Source organism: Aquarana catesbeiana, linkage group LG06 (assembly GCF_042186555.1).
Source record: "Aquarana catesbeiana isolate 2022-GZ linkage group LG06, ASM4218655v1, whole genome shotgun sequence".
Classification (NCBI taxonomy): domain Eukaryota; kingdom Metazoa; phylum Chordata; class Amphibia; order Anura; family Ranidae; genus Aquarana; species Aquarana catesbeiana.
Genome location: NC_133329.1, coordinates 94,063,177 through 94,083,462, shown reverse-complemented (window position 1 = coordinate 94,083,462; position 20,286 = coordinate 94,063,177). Strand labels below are relative to the sequence as shown.

The following is a 20,286-nucleotide window of genomic DNA, read 5'->3' as shown; positions in this document are numbered from 1 at the left end:
CTGACAGAACTTGAGCTATTTCGCAAGGAAGAATGGGAAAAAATGTCACTCTCTAGATGTACAAAGCTTTTAGAGAAGGAAAAAGGAAATATGACATCATTTCCTGTTTCGATTGACGTCACGTCCGGTCCGTGAACGGCTGCTTCCTGTATTCACAGCTCTATATCCATGCCTGTTTTTAATCGCCTTTTTGTAAGTAACGGTCCCTATGCGCAATAGATCAACTTTTATAACAGTACTTCACTATTAGTCCATTCTCTTTTCATTTCTGGGTGCCTGCATATCCTGTTGAGAGCCTCTGAGTGGAAATCTACACTGATCTATCATCTGATGTTTTGCCACCAATCCACGTGTGTGGGATACCATTTACAAGCCTTAAGTGACCCCTGGACTGCAAAGCTGGGGGTCGTCCTGTTCTGGTGAGTGGGGATGCAAAAGGGGGTGTCACTGTACTCCTGCAAGTTTGTGAAGCATTTTTTGCATCTACTTTATTGTGGACTTACACTTCAGTTATATTTATTTGGATTTCTTTTTGGACTTTTTTTGTTGATTTCACTTATATCGTATGTTGCGAGCGCTGTATTTTTTATCCACATTTTTTCAAGTGATTAGCACCTTGTCTACAGCAGCTGCATTTTTATTATCATCTAGTTGGTCCTATCAGCGCAAGTTTATATTTAGTAATATATTTTCACTTTGTGTTGGTCTATCACATAAAAACCCAATAAAATATATTTATGTTTTTGGTTGTAACATGAAAAAATGTTGAAAATTTCAAGGGGTATGAATACTTTTTCAAGGCACTGTATCTTTGGTATATACAGTATGTAGAGCACTGTGTAATTAGTCCATGCTATGTAAATATTTTAAATTTAATTAAATAATGCATGTCACTGACTATTATGTTTTTTAACATTTATTGATAGGCTTATTGACACTAAGCTAATCATATTCAAGTTGTGTATGTAGCTGTCATTTTTAGTGTGGTGGGGATGGGGGGTGGCATTTAGACAACTCACAGGGGTCAGGTTGCGTTTAGATATGTTCAGGAGGATGAGAAAGAATTTCCTACTTTTGGATCCATCAGAATGACTGTTTGAAAGAATACTCAATTCAAAAAGCCCCTTTTTATATTTGAATCAGAGATTTCCAAGCGGGAAGAAGTGGAAGCGGTAACCATCATTGAGACGCCCCCACTGGTTGTGGTTGGCATTGTGGGATACGTGGAGACCCCTCAAGGCTTGCGAAGTCTGAAGACCATATTTGCCGAGCACATCAGTGATGAATGCAAAAGACGCTTCTATAGGAACTGGTGAGACCGTTATGGGTAGAATATGTTCTATTTTATTATTTTACCATTTAGCAAGTACTGTGATTCACTCACACACTACCACACTGCAGTGCACAGCAACCACAATGAAGAGGAAATGGAGTACCACCTTATGGTGTATTTATAAAAGAACAGCTGTCACAAAAAAATCCTCGTAATATATGATGTTAGCTTCATCTAGTGAACAAAAAGCGATCATTTCCTGATTGAGGTGTTTCAGGAAAATATTAATGAAAAACATGTTGCGCAGCTTTCACTATCAATATAAAGTGCATAAATTCAATCAAGTAAGAAATTCATATGTATCAAAAACTGTAAATAAGAATGTGTTAAAACACATTCCTAAATAATTCAGTAAAGTCCATCAGAAGAGAAGTGCTCTTGTGCAAAAAGTTAATTTATACTTGTGTATCAACAAAAATCAATATTTCAGTTTGGATAGCAAAATCTTCACACCCAAAAGTGCACACCCAACCTTCAAGCCGCTTACCAACTACTCTGACCCCAAGATGGAGGTCTGGCTGCACTTAATCCCAGTATCCCCATTGGATGGATATCAGGAGTAGGGATGCGCCGAACACCTCCGGTTCGCACCAGAACACCTCGAACAGGCAAAAAGTTATAGCGAACATGTAAACCCTATTAAAGTCTATGGGACACAAACATGAAAAAATCAAAAGTCCTCATTTTAAAGGCTTATATGCAAGTTATTGCAAAAAAAGGTGTATGGGGACCCAGGTACTGCCCTAGCAGACATGTATCAATGGAAAAAAAAAAACTATAGTTTTTTTCAGGAACAGTGATTTTAATAATGCTTAAAGCGAAACAATAAAAATAAAATATTCTTTTAAATATTGTGCCTGAGGGATCCCCTTAGTCTGCATGTAAAGTGGTGCATCTGTGCCATGTGTAGAACAGTGCCACAGCAATAATGACATTTCTAAGGCCCCTTTTACACTGGGGCGGTTTGCAGGCGCTATTGCGCTAGCAATAGCGCCTGCAAACCGATCCGAAAGTGCCGCTGCTGTGTCTCCAGTGTGAAAGCCCCGAGGGCTTTCACACTGGAGCGGTGCGCTAGCAGGACGGGAAAAAAAGTCCTGCTAGCAGTATCTTCGGAGCGGGGAAGGAGCGGTGTATACACCGCTCCTTCCCCTCTCCTGCCCATTGAAATCAATGGGACAGCGCGGCTATACCGCTGGCAAAGCGCCTCTGCAGAGGCGTGTGGTGGTGGTCTTTAACCCTTTCTCGGCCGCTAGCGGGGGAGTTTCGGCACTGCGTCGCTTTACTTGACAATTGCGCGGCCGCGCGACGTGGCTCCAAAACAAAATTGACACCCTTTTTTCCCCACAAATAGAGGTTTCTTTTGGTGGTATTTGATCACCTCTGCGGTTTTTATTTTCTGCGCTATAAACAAAAAAAGAGTGACAATTTTGAAAAAAAAGCAATATTTTTTACTTTTTGCTATAATAAATATCCCCAAAAAATATATAAAAAAACATTTTTTTTCCTCAGTTTAGGCCGATATGTATTCTTCTATATATTTTTGGTAAAAAAAATCGCAATAAGCGTTTATTGATTGGTTTGCACAAAAGTTATAGTGTCTACAAAATAGGGGATAGTTTTATGGCATTTTTATTAATAATTTTTTTTTACTAGTAATGGCAGCGATCAGCGATTTTTATCATGACTGCAACATTATGGCGGACAGATCGGACGCTTTTGGCACTATTTTGGGACCATTCACATTTATACAGCGATCAATGCGATTAAAAATGTATTGATTACTGTGTAAATGTGACTGGCGGTGAAGGGGTTAACCAGCAAGCGCTGCAGGGGTTAAGTATGTCCTAGGGAGTGATTCTAACTGTGGGGGGAGGGGCTACGTGTGACACGACACTGATCACCGCTCTCGCTCACAGGGAGCTGTGATCGGTGTCAGTGTCACTAGGCAGAACGGGGAAATGCTTGTTTACATCAGCATTCCCCCGTTCTTCCTCTCCGTGAGACGATCGCAGGTATCCCCCGGGACCCGCAATAACACTCATGGAGCTCAGCGGACACAGGCGACCACACGACGGCAAATTTAAAGGGACATACCTGTACGCCCATTTGCCTGTCCATGCCATTCTGCCAACGTAAATGTTTGTGCGGCGGTCGGCAAGTGGTTAAACCTGCTCGCGGCTGTAATGTATTGCCGGCTCGTGGCAATATAGATTAAAAATCAGTTAAAAAAATGGCGTGGTTTCCCCCCAGTCCATACCAGGCGTGGCTGGCAGCCGCGATGTCCGAGAGATGTCTCTCTTCAGAGAGCCAGAACGGGGATCTGTCAATGTAAACAGACAGATCCCCGCTCTGACAGGGGAGTAGAGAGAGATCTGCTGTTCCTAGTGACCAGGAACAGCGATCTCTCTCCTCCTCTAGTCAGTACACTCCCCCCCACAGTTAGAAACACCTCCCTAGGGAACACTTAACCCCTTGATCGCCCCCTAGTGTTAACCTCTTCCCTGCCGGTGACATTTATACAGTAATCAGTGGCTATTTTTTAGCTCTGATCACTGTATAAATGTCACTGGTACCAAGAAAGTTTTAAAAGTGTCCGATCTGTCCGATTTTAGCAGTCCCGCTAAAAAACGCAGATCGCCGCCATTACTAGCGAAAAAAAAAATTTGGAATAAAAATCCCATAAATCTATCCCCTATTTTGTAGACGCTATAACTTTTGTGCAAACCAATAATAAGAGACAAATGAATAGCCGATTAAATGATAAAATAACAGAACCAGCTTTTGCTGCAGTATTCACTTTTGTTCTGGAGATTTTCCACGCAGTACTTTTTTGTGATGTTAGATGTTCTCAGACTGATGACCAGCATCATTCAACCCACTTGTCCTGGACCTGCCGTCAGCCTGTTACTGAACAGTGAAAGTCAGAGATATAGATGCCTCTTTTTCTGATGTAGATATGCTCCAAGAAGTCATTAAGCTAAAAAATCTCCTGGTTTGTAGTGCAAATGTCTACATTCAACTGTCTTTCTCCTGCAGGTATAAAAGTAAAAAGAAGGCCTTTACCAAGTACTGCAAGAAATGGCAGGACGCGGAGGGCAAAAAGCAGCTGGATAAAGACTTTGCAGCCATGAAGAAATATTGCAAGGTTATCCGAGTCATCGTTCACACCCAGGTGAGAGGACACTAAAGACACAAGATTGGAGTGTCCGTAAAACAGTACAGAACACAGCCATGTGTACTTATCCTCATAAACAGCATCTCTTTTACTAAAGTCCAGGGTAGCTTTGGTAACGCAGCTGGAGGGATCCCAGACCCTAGGACACAGGAGGGGGGGGGGACCTCACTGGAACTTTAATACTTGGAAAGCAATCGTACACACATTAGCTGTTTCTTTTTTAGAAGCTGCATGCTATTAGCTTTGGCCTGGCTGCCTGCACCCTGGTTCTGAAAGTAGAGAGCCTCTCACCTGGCTGCCTGCACCCTGGTTCTGAAAGTAGAGAGCCTCTCACCTGGATGCCTGCACCCTAGTTCTGAAAGTAGAGAGCTTCTCACCAGACTGCCTGCACCCTGGTTCTGAAAGTAGAGAGCTTCTCACCTGGCTGCCTGCAGCCTGGTTCTGAAAGTATAGAGCCTCTCACCTGGCTGTCTTCACCCTGGTTCTGAAAGTAGAGAGCCTCTCACCTGGCTGCCTTCACCCTGGTTCTGAAAGTAGAGAGCTTCTCACCTGGCTGCCTACAGCCTGGTTCTGAAAGTATAGAGCCTCTCACCTGGCTGTCTTCACCCTGGTTCTGAAAGTAGAGAGCCTCTCACCTGGCTGCCTGCACCCTGGTTCTGAAAGTAGAGAGCCTTTCACCTGGCTGCCTGCACCATGGTTCTGAAAGTAGAGAGCCTCTCACCTGGATGCCTGCACCCTGGTTCTGAAAGTAGAGAGCCTTTCACCTGGCTGTCTTCACCCTGGTTCTGAAAGTAGAGAGCCTCTCACCTGGATGCCTGCACCCTAGTTCTGAAAGTAGACAGCTTCTCACCTGGCTGCCTGCACCCTGGTTCTGAAAGTAGAGAGCTTCTCACCTGGCTGCCTGCAGCCTGGTTCTGAAAGTATAGAGCCTCTCACCTGGCTGTCTTCACCCTGGTTCTGAAAGTAGAGAGCCTCTCACCTGGCTGCCTTCACCCTGGTTCTGAAAGTAGAGAGTTTCTCACCTGGCTGCCTGCAGCCTGGTTCTGAAAGTATAGAGCCTCTCACCTGGCTGTCTTCACCCTGGTTCTGAAAGTAGAGAGCCTCTCACCTGGCTGCCTGCACCATGGTTCTGAAAGTAGAGAGCCTCTCACCTGGATGCCTGCACCCTGGTTCTGAAAGTAGAGAGCCTCTCACCTGGCTGCCTGCACCATGGTTCTGAAAGTAGAGAGCCTCTCACCTGGATGCCTGCACCCTGGTTCTGAAAGTAGAGAGCCTTTCACCTGGCTGTCTTCACCCTGGTTCTGAAAGTAGAGAGCCTCTCACCTGGCTGTCTTCACCCTAGTTCTGAAAGTAGAGAGCTTCTAACCTGGCTGCCTGCACCCTGGTTCTGAAAGTAGAGAGCTTCTCACCTGTCTGCCTGCAGCCTGGTTCTGAAAGTATAGAGCCTCTCACCTGGCTGTCTTCACCCTGGTTCTGAAAGTAGAGAGCCTCTCACCTGGCTGCCTTCACCCTGGTTCTGAAAGTAGAGAGCCTCTCACCTGGCTGCCTGCACCCTGGTTCTGAAAGTAGAGAGCCTCTCACCTGGATGCCTGCACCCTAGTTCTGAAAGTAGAGAGCCTCTAACCTGGCTGCCCAGCTATTAAAGCGTCCCTTTAGAATACACACAGGGGACACAACCTAGTGGTCCAGCCATGGTCATCTTGTTATGTTCACTTTGTGGCTTGTAACCTGGCATTCTGTGAACACCAGTACCGAAACCTGTTACTGTTTAGCCCAGGCATCCCAGACTCAGCTCATTGTAGGCTGATTGTTGTAGCATAGTACAGAATCATAAAAGAGCCTCCTAGAAGCCCATGTGAGAGTTTGCTGGATCTGGCTGCAATGGGTTCTGTAAACTTGGATGATAAACTGTCTGGATTTTATGACTTCAGCACAGCTGCAGAGTGTTCTGACTAGTAGAAGCTGTTCACTGATTGGTTTGAAGTGTTGCCAGAAAATGCTCTGTAATTCTGCCAATTCTGTGATGTCTCTGTTCCTTCCATGCAGATGAAGCTCCTCCCAATGCGACAAAAAAAGGCCCATTTGATGGAGATCCAGCTTAATGGAGGCACTGTGGCGGAGAAGGTGGACTGGGCACATGAGAAGCTGGAGAAGCAGGTCCCAGTGAACACCGTCTTCGCTCAGGATGAAATGATTGATGTTATTGGAGTCACCAAGGGAAAAGGAATGAAAGGTGATAGTGTTGTAAACAGTGCAATGCCAGAGTTAGCATCCGCCTTAAGCTGCTTTGTTAAGGGGTACTTACTATACTGTAGCTTTATAATGATTGCTTTGTTTGGAAATAAATGGTTTTGAGTGAAACCTGATAGAGGGGAGGTGATGGGCAGAAGGAATCTGATTTAGCCCCTGTTCACACTGAATCTGACTTTGAAATTGTGCGACTTCACATGAAGGCCGGTGCGACTTGACTGACATCTGTGCGACTTCATGCATAGATGTCTATGCAAGTCGCACCTGAAATCGCCATAAATAGTGCGGGAACCTTTTTTGGTGCGGCACTGCAAAGTTGGACCAACTTGAACAGTTCTATTGCCTACAATAGGGTGCGACTTGTCATGCGATTTAGACCTGTCAGATTGCATGACAAGTCACGCCGGTGTGATTGGGGGATTATAGGATTTGAGGAGTCTAATTTGGGCCTAATTGGTAACATTCTTTCAGAGAACAGGCAGTAAAGTGTTTCTATACTCATCTTGTGACAGGTGTTACATCACGCTGGCGCACTAAGAAGTTACCCCGTAAAACTCACAAGGGGCTTCGCAAGGTGGCTTGTATTGGAGCCTGGCACCCGGCTAGAGTGGCATATACTATAGCCCGGGCTGGGCAAAAGGGCTATAACCACCGTACAGAGATCAACAAGAAGGTAACAGATCTCTGCTTCTTCCCTCTCTATTCCTTCCCCTCTATCTACTCTCTTTGTCATCTATCTATCTATCTATCTATCTATCTATCTATCTATCTATCTATCTCTATCATTCTATTTTTTTATTCCATTGCTCTCCCTCTGCTATCCCTGTCTTACTCCCTTCTCCTTTTTTTCTTCCCTGTGCTTTCTTTAATTTTTATTCTTTTGCCTTTTCTCTGCTTTACTTACCATCTTTTCTCTTCTTCTCTCATTTCTCATTTCCTCTCTCTCGCTCTTTTCTTCTCAGCTCTTCTCTCCTCATCTTTTCTTTTCTCCCTTCCTTGAGTATCTCATCTTCCCTGTTTTATTCTCTCCTCTCCCCTCTTGTATTCTCTTCTGTCATTCTCATTCCGTTCTCCTTTCCAGTACTTTTTACTCCCTTTGCCTTTACTCTGTTCTTCTCTCATCTCCTCTCCCCTCCTTTTTTTCTTCTCTCATCTCTCCCCTCTTAGCATTTTTTCTTTTCTTCTTCCTTCTCCTCTTCTCTCCACACTTTTTTTTACTTTCCCCATTCTCCTCTCTACACTATACTTTTCTTCTCTCACCTCTTTTCTCATTTCCTTCCACTTCCATTTCCCTCATCTCCTATCCTCTCCTCTTGTTTCTCTTTTTCTCTTCTCTTTTCTCTCCTCTGTTCACCTCTCTTATGCTCTCCTCCTTTATCCTCTTCTCTTCACACTTTTCTTCTCACCTATCCTGTTAACTTTACACACTTTTGTTCTTTCTTCTCCTTTCTTTTGCTGTCTGCTTCTCTTATTTCTCACCTCTATTTTCTTCTCCCCTCTCCTTCTCTTTTCTCCATGCCCCCCATCTTCCTTTCTCCCTTTTCTCTCTTCCTCTCCACTTATCTCATCTTCTCTGTTTTATTCTTTCTCCTGTATCCTCTTCTTTCTTCTCCCCCATCCCCTTTCTTTTCTCACTTCCACTACTTTCTATTCTCCTTCCCATTACTCTGTTCTTCTCACATGTCCTCTCATCTCCTCTCCTCTTTTTCTTCTCTCATCTCTCCTCGCCACAATTCTCCACTTTCCTTTTTTATCCTTTTTTTTTCATAAATTGCTTGCACCTATACTGTCTGTTGCTGCCGATGCATTTGTTCTCGACCATGACGTCATGTTACTGGGTTTAGTTGCATATCACTAAATAAAGTATTTGTAAAAAAAAGGTCATAAATCAGCTAAATCATCTCACTGATAAGTAGAATGGCTAGAATCAACATTATTTAATGTATCAGTATAATGGCAAGTAGAAAAGATTACCTAGCATCATTTCCAAATGATCTTTTTATATAAAATGACATTACATAGGGCGACATCCTTATGTAGGCATTATAATGGCATCATCAGTTGATAAGGAGGATGTCAGATGCCTGCATATCATCCTTGTTTGACCCTCCCTCGCCTCTCTCCATCAGCTTTGGGCCCCTTTCACACATGCTTTCAGTTTGTTTTTCATCAGTTTTTTATCAGTTTTTACATCAGTTCTTTACATCCATTTAACCACATTTTTGGTTTACATTAGAGCTGCACGATTCTGGATAAAATGACAATCACAATTTTTTTTTTCATCTTTCACATTATACAAAAAATTAGGCTAACTTTACTGTTTCATTTTTTTTTAATTAATGGAAGTGTATTTTTTCCCCCAAAAAATGTTTTTGAAAGGCCACTGCGCAAATACCGTGTGTCATAAAATATTGAAACAATTATTTTCTAGGGTCTCTGCAAAAAAAATAGGGATTTCATCCATGCAAAAAAAACGGATGTTGATGGAAGCGGATGAAAACGGTTGAAAGGGGCTTTGGGGTCTCATTAGCTAAGTGATGGAGAAAAACTGAAGGAGAACAGAAACATTGGAATACTAGTCGGCACTTGTGTGCAAAAGTGTATTTGCTTTAGAAGAATAAATTAGACGCGCAATTTGTTTAGTTACAAATTCGTTTATTAACAAATTTTGACAAATTCGTTAATTTTCGAATTTCCAAATTTTTCAATTTCCGAAATTTCGAATTTCCAAATTTCCGAATTTCGAATTTCGGAATTTTCAAATTTCCGAATTTTTGAAAATTTTAAATTTCCGAATTTTGGAAATTCGGAAATTCGAAAATTGGAAATTCGGAAATTCAAAAATTCGAAAATTCAAAAATTTGAAAATCCAAAAATAAGAATGAAAATCTGAACATTCAAAAGAATGAAAATCTGAAAATTCAAAAACACAAAAATCTGAAATAATAACTAACTGATAATAAATATTAAATTATAGGTATTGGAATTTCCTTTCAAATTTGGCTGTTAGTAAACGTATTTGAACGAATTATCTGAAATAACGAATGCCGTATCTAAACGAATGGAACGTAACGGTCTAATAATAATAAATAACAATAATAATAATAAAACCTTTTTATTATTATTATTTATTATTAATTTGTTCCATTCCATTTGTTTATATGCAGCATTCGTTATTTTCGATAATTCGTAACTTCAGCTAAATTTGTATTCGTTACGTTCACAAACAGCCAAATTTGAAAGGAAATTCCAATACCTATAATTTAATAGTTTGTTATTATTTAGTTAGTTATTATTTCGAATTTTACTGATTTTCTTTTTTTCAGATTTTCGAAATTTCGGATTTTCGAATTTCTGAATTTCCGAATTTTCTAATTCTGAAAACCTGAAAATTCGGAATTTGGAAATTCAGAAATTTGAAGATTCAGAAATTCGGAAATGTGAAAATTCGGAAATTTGGAAATCGAAAATTTGGAAATTTGAATATTCGGAAATTTGAAAATTCGGAAATTCAGAAATTCGGAAATTCGGAAATTCGGAAATTCGGAAATTCGGAAATTTTAAAATTCAAATTTTCGAATTTCCGAAAAAAGCAAAAAAACGAATGAAACGAAAGCAAACAAATTTTTTGTCAGTGCACATGTCTAGAATAAATCACCTCTAACATTGGATGTCATATGTGTATTGATGTTCCTGCATTATGTAAAACTATTAGAATACTTTTTACAATTTAGAATGGGGCACCTCAAGACTGTCCATCATTTTGGAGGGTGCCTCGAGATTGTCCATAAATTTAAAGGGCGCCTTGACTAAAAATATTTAAGAAACACCGATATTCAGTATCACATTGCAATAATGCATGCCAAGTACCTCACGCAGTCACTAGAGGTCAGTCTCAGCTCTCTGGAGACCAGCGCAGACAACAACAAGTTGTGCCCCATCCATTGTAACAATACTTGCTGTTCCCCCCCATAGATTTATCGCATTGGCCAGGGAATACATCTGCAGGATGGAAAACTCGTGAAGAACAATGCAGCAACGCAGTATGACATCACAGACAAGTCCATTACACCATTGGTATGAACTGTACACCCCAGCCAAGTGGTCGGTCACATGACAAGCCTGGATTCATCTGTTCTTTTTAGCTTTATTTGCACTTATTTATTTAAATGTTGCTTTAACCAATTTACCCCCCTTCATGACCATTTTTTGCGATACGGCGCTACATTATTTTAACTGACAATTGCACAGCCGTGCGACGTTGTACCCAAATACAATTTATGTCTATTTCTTCCCACAAATAGAGCTTTCTTTTGGTGGTATTTGATCACCTGTGCAGTTTTTATTTTTTGCTCTATAAACAATTCTGAAAAACAAAAAAACAATATTTTTTTAACTTTCTGCTATAATACATATCCAATAAAAAACTGCAAAAAAACGAATTTCTTCATTAGTTTAGGCCAATATGTATTCTGCTACATAGTTTTGATAAATAAAATCCCAATAAGTGTAAATACCGATTGGTTTGTGCAAAAGTTATAGCGTTTACAAACTATGGGTATAATTTTATTTTATTTTAATTTTTTTACTAGTAATGGCAGCGATCAATCAGCGACTTATGGCGGGACTGCGATATTGCAGCGGACAATTCAGACACTTATGAGGCTTTTTGGGGAGCAGTGACACTAATACAGTGATCAGTGCTAAAAAATATGCACTGTCACTGTACGAATGACACTGGCTGGGAAGGAGTTAACCTCAGGGGCAATCAAAGGGTTAAATGTGTTCCTAGGGAGTGCTTATGTACTGTGTGGGAGATGCTTTTACTAAGGGAAGGCATAGATCCGTGTACCTGCTTTGCAGGCACACAGGATCCATGCCTTCCCTACTGACAGAACGGCGATCTGCCTTGTTTACATGTGTACTGAACAATCGGCGAGTGCCGGTGGACATCGCGCGCATGCACCCCAGGCCCAAAAGTTTCAGATCACGTACTTGGTATGTGATCGGGCGTGGCTTTGCCACTTTGCCACCGTATATCTAAGTTATGCAGTCGGTAAGTGGTTAAATATGTAGAATGTTCACCTGTGTCAGTTTATCCAGGAGAATCACAATTCTCCATAGGGGTGTGGTCTAGCCCAAGTGGGTGTGGTTTCATAGAAACATGGGTATGGTTTGAGAATCACATTTGGAGAAGGGGTTTGATGATTGGGAGAGGAGCTTTTTGGCTGGGAAGTTTCACCCTCTAAAAAATGATCCTTTTTGGAAAGGATTTGTTGACCTAAAGCAGTTGTCTCCAAACTTCGGCCGGGGGCCGGATGCGGCCCTTTGCTGGTCTTTATTTGTCCCTTAGGGCACTATTCCTCACACTGAAACAAGACAATATTGTGCCAACTGAAACCAACAATGGGGCACTATTCCTTCTAATGATACCAGTGATAGGGCACTATTCCACCCCCTAAGAGCCAGTTCACACCACAAAAACGCACTCCAGATCCGTGCGCGTTTAGTGCGTTTTTGATGCGTTCCGGTGCATTTTTGATGCATTTCCAAATGCATTCCCGGTGCTTTTTTTTTCTTCTTTTTTTTTTTCACAGAAATTACATTAATCACTTGCCGACCAGCCGCCGCAATTGTACTGTGGCAGAATGGCACGGCTGGGCGAAATGACGTTACCTTACGTCGCTTCTCCCTGTGACCACTAGGGGCACACGCGCGACCGCTGCTCGCCCCCGGAACCGATGCGAGTGCCTGGCAGTCGCGATGACCGCTGGGCTCCCGCGATCACTCGTGACACACTGAGAACCGGGATCTGTGTGTGTAAATATAGAGATCCTGGTCTCTGAGGGGAGAAGAGACTGATCGTGCGTTCATACAAAGTATGAACAGCGATCTGTCATCTCCCCTAACAAGTCCCACCCCCCCTTCAGTTAGAACACGTAGCAGGGAACACAGTTAATCCCTTCACTGCCAGTGACATTTTTACAGTAATCAATGCATTTTTATAGTATTGATCGCTGTATAAATGCCAATGGTCCCAAATATGTGTCAAAATTGTCAGATTTGTCCGCCATAATGTCGAAGTCCCGATAAAAATCTCAGATCGCCGCCATTACTAGTATAAAAAAATTTATAATAAAAATACCATAAAACTATCCCCTATTTTGTAGACGTATAACTTTTGCACAAACCAATCAATAAATGCATATTGCGATTTTGTTTACCAAAAATATGTAAAAGAATACATATCGGCCTAAACTGAGGAAAAAAAAAAAGATATTTTGCAAAGATTTTGGGCATTTATTTCTTTTCTTGGTTCGTGCTATAACAAGAACAGGGCCAGTGACTCACTAAATGATAAAACCAGAGTGAGGATGGTGGCCCTGAAATTCACACCTTTGTAAATATATCAGTAATGGCAGCTCTCATATTCCTGCCCAACAAGTTCCTTTTAAAACCGGTTTAAAAAAACATATGAACAATCCACTTGAGTGAATTTAGCAATTGGCTTGTCCATTTAATGGCCTTTAAAATGGTATTTGCTCAGTAAAAGTTGTCCAAAAAGTGCTTTGTGGTTTTTAAGTTGCATTATCACACTTTCAGAGTCAACCGATAGGATAAAATGGTTGACTACACTTTATGTGGGTAATATAGGCACTTCTAACATGTCTCACTTTTTTCCCCAGGGAGGTTTCCCACATTACGGCCAAGTCAATAATGACTTTTTAATGCTTAAAGGATGTGTGGTGGGGAGCAAGAAGAGAGTGCTCACTCTTAGAAAGGTGAGTTGATCTCAATATGCCTCTGTGATTGTGCATTGTATACTAAATACATACCACACACATATATACCACACACACACACACACACACATATATATATATATATATATATATATATATATATATATATATATATATATATATATATATATATATATACATATATAGATATATATGGTATATATATCTATATATATAGATCTATATATATAGATCTATAGATATAGATCTCTCTCTCTCTCTTCTCTCTCTCTCTCACTATATATATATATATATATATATATATATATATATACTGTATATATAAAAGAAATGATGTATGTATGAAAAAGATAGCCGATACATGGACGAAGGCATGTAGCCTCCTCCTCATATTATTACGTTCAGGTGTTTCTAGTGAAGGACATTGTTAATTCTACAGTATGTAAGGAAACGTTAGACAATTGTACATCTTCAGCCTTCTGGCAACAGTTTGGGGAAGGCCCATTTCTGTTCCAACATGACTGTGCCCCTATGTCTAAAGCCAGCTCTAAAAATACATGGTTTAATGAAATAGAGTTGAAGGAACTTGAGTGGCCTGCACAAAACCCTGACTTCAACCCTACTGAACCCTTGGGATGAATTGGAACGTCAATTGCGAGCCAAGTCTTCCCATCCAACATCATTACCTGACCTCACAAATGCTTTTTTGGCTGAATGGGCACAAATTCCCACAAACACACTCCAAAATCCAGTATAAAGCCTTCCCAGAAGAGTGGAAACTGATCTAGATGAAGAGAGGAAGCCAAATGGTCTTGGTTTTGGAATGGGAAGTCCAACATACTCAAATAGTTGGGATGGACAGGTACCCATACATTTTTAACCATATGGTAAATACCTACTCATGAGCATGTGTATTGATGTCTCCCAAAACGTATTTCAGCTTAGTTGCAGGTACTATTCATGGAGGTAGTCATAGTTTCCCATTGCAATTGCTAGCTCTGCCTCCCGATGGTGCCTGGCTGATTTTATTATTGTACTGCAATTCTATGTGAATGGGTATCAGACTGAAAATAATAGCTGCTCTGCAGTCTCTGATGTAAGGAATCCACAATGCTCCTGGTAACCAGAGACCATGTAATTTAGTTGCCTTGGCTTACTTGGGCTAGCTAAGGAGCATTGAATATTTATTTTTGGAAATAAAGAGGTACTTTTTGCCTAAAATAATAATTTGGTTTGGTAATGTTGGCATGTGTCCTTATCATTGGAATTTGAATGAATTTAGGGAAAGCTAAAGGAAATAACTTTTTGTTCAACAATTAGGAATCCATAGAAGCCTTCTCATGTCTATAACTCTCTCTCTTTCTCTGCGATAGTCTCTATTGGTTCATACCAGCCGTCGTGACCTGGAGCCTATTGAGCTGAAATTCATTGATACTACATCGAAGTTTGGCCATGGATGCTTCCAGACAGACCAGGAGAAGAGAGCTTTCATGGTATGTTTAGTGCTGTTGTAGCAGATATACAAACACCAGTCCTAAATGTCCCTGGGATCTATGAATTTTTCCAAATACTAAGATCTATTTTAGATCCCTGAGCACAGATGTGGTGCCTTCATTTTCATGCTACAGACGCAGTTAGCAGGTCTATGTGTAGTGCTGGGCTTCCTTTTAGAAAGCCTAGCTTGCTCTTAAAAGTGCTTTAAAGGCCCCCTGTCATAAATGTTTATTTGTAAAATATTGATGATAAACATCTAACTATAAGGCCAGGTTCACACTAGTGCGGGTTGGGAATTAACGCAAAATCACACGCTTTCCCGACCCACACAGAAACACACTAATCTTTAGCAGACGCACAGGGGTGCCAATAATTCTTGGCGCCCCCATGCATTGGTGCAAGTTTTCGAGTGCACCAAACTGCATGGCGCCTCAGCACCATGTGGATCCATGTGGCGCAATAATAAAAAAAAAAGGATCAGTGACTTCCATGCATTTCTGGTAGGGCAGCCCATTGAAATTAATTAGCTACCCTACAGGCTATGTGTACATGCAAACTAGCACACATAGGTCTGAACTAGGCCTAACAGTTTATTTACTGTATATGCAAACGTAAAGCATTTCTCCACCTGACCACACCCCTCCCCCCCATCCCATTTCTTTTACCACTGTTTACCAGGAGGTGGGACCTGCACTTTCAGATTCTCACCCATCCAGTGGATCCAGCATTGTCCTGTTGAGATCCTCTCATGCCTGGTCACTGCTCTGTCCTGCCATGTTGTTTCTGATGTCATCGAAAGGCCTGCCGGCTCTTACAGTTTTGGGCGGGCCTCCTGATGATGTGCCACTAGATCCACCCTCCCGTAAATGAAACCGTAAGGCCTCCTGGGATATGTCACATACAAATCCCAGGAGGCACAGTGGGCACAGTACATAGGTGAATGACATGTATTGGAGGTGGGACCAAACCCTTTACTAAAAAAAAAAAATGTTTAAAAAAAGCTGCTATACAGGTAGCCGAGCGGAGGAGGGGTGGGAAGGAGGCACTTTCAATTTATGGATGAAGATCCACTTTAAACCAAAGGTAAATAAGCTGATAAAAACTTTACTATTCCATTGAAAAGCAGAAAACAGTTGCCATATTGCTTATCCTCAGGGAACTGTTTGTAATATCTAATTTATACTATGCAGAGGAAGATGCCAGGGCAGCCACATTGGTGCTGATTGGGAATTTTCTGTGTTTTTTTTTTTTTCTTTGTCCTCAGAATGTTAAAAAGAAACAGTCATCATTGGGCTTCTGTAATAACCTTAATTTCCACATTTGAATTTTTTCCTAAAATTGTCCAACCATAACTCTTTATAAATAATATGAGTTTTTATTTTTAACTTGTATTCTCTCCCTGTTAGAGCCAATGTTAGACTATCAGATTTTAAAGCCATCCTATCTTCTGCCTGAGCTAAGGGCTTTTAGGATTTCAAGATAGATAGAGGGTTTGTTATTTGACAGTTTGCCCCCTTCAGCAGCCAGTCAGTGTCTGGTATCAGTCATAAATTCACTTAGGGGTCAGGTTATCCTATAGAAACAGCCTGCCTATGAGTTGATATTTCTGCACTCATAGGGAGAAAATACAAGTATAAAGTAGAACACACAGCTATCCCTGGGAGGCACTTCTGCACAATACCACAATCTAAAGCTCATATTTACACATTACAACCTAGCCACGCAATCTTTTTCCAATCAACGTAAGATTTTTTTAAAATTTAGAGTTGCCAAACTTACAGTATATACAGTGGGTATAGAAAAGAATCCAATTTTGTTGCTTTGCAGCCTGAAATGAAGACAGACACAGTTTTTGTTCTATCCAGCTGTATTTACTCAGTTAAGTACGGCAACTCAACTTATAACCTCCAAATGAAAGATATAACACCAACATGTCAGAATTTGTTGGCGTTATTGGAAAAAGGATCACCCCTCTCCTAAATGGCTTGTAAACTCAATCAGGTGTAGCTAATCGCCTTCTCAAAGGCACACAAAGCCATTTGACTTTCAACTGACCAGCTGTGGTCATTTTGATTAGCTCAGCATGAAAAGAGCTTTCCTGGAGCATTTCATTACCTGGTAGGGCAACTGAAGCAAACAATCAACTATGGGTGGCAAGGCACTGTCACCAGGATCTCCGGGATAAAGTTGTGGACAGGCACAAGTCAGGAGATGGATATAAAAAAAATTCAAAGGCTTTATCAATGTCTAGAAGCACAGAGAAGTCTATTATTAAGAAGTGGAAGGTACTTGATACAACACAGACCCTCCCTGGGTCAGGACATCGCTCCAAACTGAATGAAAGAGCCAGGAGGAAACTGGTCAGAGAGGCTACCAAGAGAACTGCAGCAACCCTGAAGCAGTTGGGAATTTATGACAGAGTGGCCATTGTGCACACGTGACAACAATATCACAAATTCTCCACAAATGTGGCTTGTATGGGAGGATTGCAAGAAAAAAGCCACTCCAAGAAAGGCCACATGCAGTTATGACTGAGCTTTGCCAAGATGCACTATGAAAATTCTGAGGCCACATAGAAAAAGGTGTTATGGTCAGATGAGTCTAAAATTTGGATTATTTGGCCTCAACACCAAACTATATGTCTGGTGGAAATTCAATACAGCTCTCCATAAAAATAACACCATTCCTACAGTAAAGTATGGAGGTAGTAATATACTGTTATGGGGGGTGTTTCTCTGCAGCAGGGACTGGAACACTTGTCAGGATAGAAGGAAAAATGGATGGGGCAAAATACCATCAAATTCTTGAGAAAAATCTGCTGCCCTCTGCCAGGAAGTTGTCAATGGGAAGAAGGTTTTCCTTCCAACATGACAATGACCCAAAGCACACAGCAACAATGACCACACAGTGGTTGAAGGAGAAAAGGGAGAATGTCCTTGCATGGCCTAGTCAGAGCCCAGACTTAAACCCCATTGAAAATCTGTGGAATGACTTGAAGACTGCAGTTCGCAAATGGTCACCATCAAATGTAACTGAAAGAGTGGGCAAACATTGCAAAATCTAAATGTGCAAAGTTAGTAGAGACATATCCCAACACACTAAAGGCAGGAATTAAAGGAAAAGGTGGTTCAACAAAATATTGACACAAGGGGGGGGTTTTGTTTCCAACTCAGTGATTCTGTGAATGTTTTTTTTTTTTTTTACATGTTGGTGTTATATCTTTCACTTGGATCTTATAAGTTGCACTGAGTAAATACAGTTGGATAAAACAAAAAAATGTGTCTGTCTATTTCAGGCTGCAAAGCAACAAAGTGAAGGGAAATGGTACACAGCAAAAAATAACCTGCTCATACTCTATCCAAAGCTAAAAATTTTTTGACGGCCCAGTCTCCCGGAAGTTCGGCCCCCTCCTCCATCCTCCGCCGATGGACCAATTAGAAAGTGCAGCGCGCATGCGCATTAGGGAACTGACTGTTAAGACTAAAGGCTACACTGCCAGGTTTCCTTGCCAGGAATGGCAGCAGCTGCACCCGACAGCCAATCCGAGGATCGGCTGGGGTGCTGACATTGCGGGCTCCCTGGACAGTTAAGTGTCCGTATATTAAAAGTCAGCAGCTGCAGTAATTGTAGCTGCTGACTTTTAATTTTTCATGGGGGGGCTGAACCTCATTTTAAGGATATTTATACACTTTGAGGATAACGTGTATTGCTACATAAATTTTAGAGGATTTGGTTTTTTAAAAATGCCTATTCCTGACTGTCCTCCTTTAAGGCACACCCGTCACTTAATAAAAACCTTATTCATCAAGGATTCAAGTGTTGAATTTGCTTTATTTGCCAAAAGGGGGTTTTCTTTAAAATGCCCTAAACTGTTTTTATCTACACTTTCTCACAATTTGTCTACTCCTATAACATATTTAGGTGTGTTCATGTCCTTGATTTTATACAACGCTTTTGGACTTCAGCCCTAATGTATGACACACAGCGCCCAATGCAGACACCTCCCTCTAATATGGGACTAGTGGATAACAAGGACATCCCCTGATATAGTGAATCTGGATTGTTCTGGGGTTACTGTTCCATAAGGTTTTTGAAGAAACATATAATATATTCCTCCTTTCTTACAGGGACCTCAGAAGAAACATCTCATAAAAGGCACATCGGAGGTTACTGAAGATCTTTAAATATTATGGCTAGTCATGGGTTTATGATTTAAAATATGACAATAAAATGAAAAATGCTCATTAGAATTATGTCTTTATTGTAATATTATTTTGCCTGATTTTATTAACCTATATGACAAATGTTTTACCATTGTGAAGTGCAATGACTGAACTATGCTCTTTTATATGAGAGATTGTTCATTAGCAGAATCATTTTCTGTAAATGGCTTTACTGGTGGATAGTTATAAGAGTGGCAGGCTTGGTGCCTTAGTGTCCATACTCACTATAGCCATGGGTCACCCATCACTGTCACATGTGTATTTTCATCTATAACACAAGATAATGGTCTCTAACTGCTATCCACTTAAAGTAACGGTATAGCCATTTTTTTTAGTTTTGGATATAAAAGGTAAGGGTTATAATGTGTCAAGTTATTATTGCTACATCATACAGGAGATTCTCCATGGCTTGAATTTGTCCAGCTCTTGCCTGGCTTTGCACAGCCCATGTACATGTCTCTCCAGGCCAATCTAGCTGTCCCTAAAGTACCTTTCTGTACAAGTTGTCCTCAAAGGCATGCCCCCCCTTCCTGATCTCATACTTACCTCTGTGCCCATTAACATGATCTTCACTGTGCATCCTTTCCAGGTTTCCGTCTTCCTGAATATGTGCATCATGGCTCCATTCATTCCAATGAGGAGTCATACCCTTGGTGGCCTCCAGTAGTCCTGTGATGTGTTGCTCTCCCCATAGGAATGAATTGGGCCATGGATGGAGAAAACCCAATGAGGATGCTTTTGGAAGAAAGGCTCTGCAGCTCTGGAGGATTGTTTAAGAAGGGACAGAGATAAGTACGTTTGGATCAGGTGAGCTGCACTTAGGACGGGGGGGAGGGGTTATGACTTAAAAGACAACTCGGACAAATTGTATCAAAAGTACCTTTTGACATTACCCAAAGTACTAGAGAAGACCCTTCTTCCCATGCTCACGTTGCCACAATGTAACAGAAATATCCAGCTACCCACAACATTTATAGCAGGTGTAATGTAAATTCTCATGGATTCCCAGTGCACATCATTCATTCTTGTGCATACCTTAGAAAGTCT

The 20,286-nt window shown here is 41.1% G+C and overlaps 1 protein-coding gene across 1 annotated transcript in view; it reads left to right on the top strand.

Annotated features, from left to right (window-relative positions):
• The window catches only part of RPL3L (ribosomal protein L3 like), a 32,641-nt gene extending 13,375 nt beyond the window's left edge, over positions 1-19,266 (top strand). The window contains exons 3-10 of the mRNA XM_073636452.1: positions 1,144-1,312; positions 4,370-4,505; positions 6,555-6,741; positions 7,271-7,431; positions 10,734-10,835; positions 13,445-13,540; positions 14,896-15,015; positions 19,144-19,266. Coding sequence (XP_073492553.1) covers positions 1,144-1,312; positions 4,370-4,505; positions 6,555-6,741; positions 7,271-7,431; positions 10,734-10,835; positions 13,445-13,540; positions 14,896-15,015; positions 19,144-19,200 — 1,028 coding nt within the window. The 3' untranslated portion in view covers positions 19,201-19,266. The remainder of the gene's footprint in view (positions 1-1,143; positions 1,313-4,369; positions 4,506-6,554; positions 6,742-7,270; positions 7,432-10,733; positions 10,836-13,444; positions 13,541-14,895; positions 15,016-19,143) is intronic.
• The last annotated feature ends 1,020 nt before the right edge of the window (positions 19,267-20,286 follow it).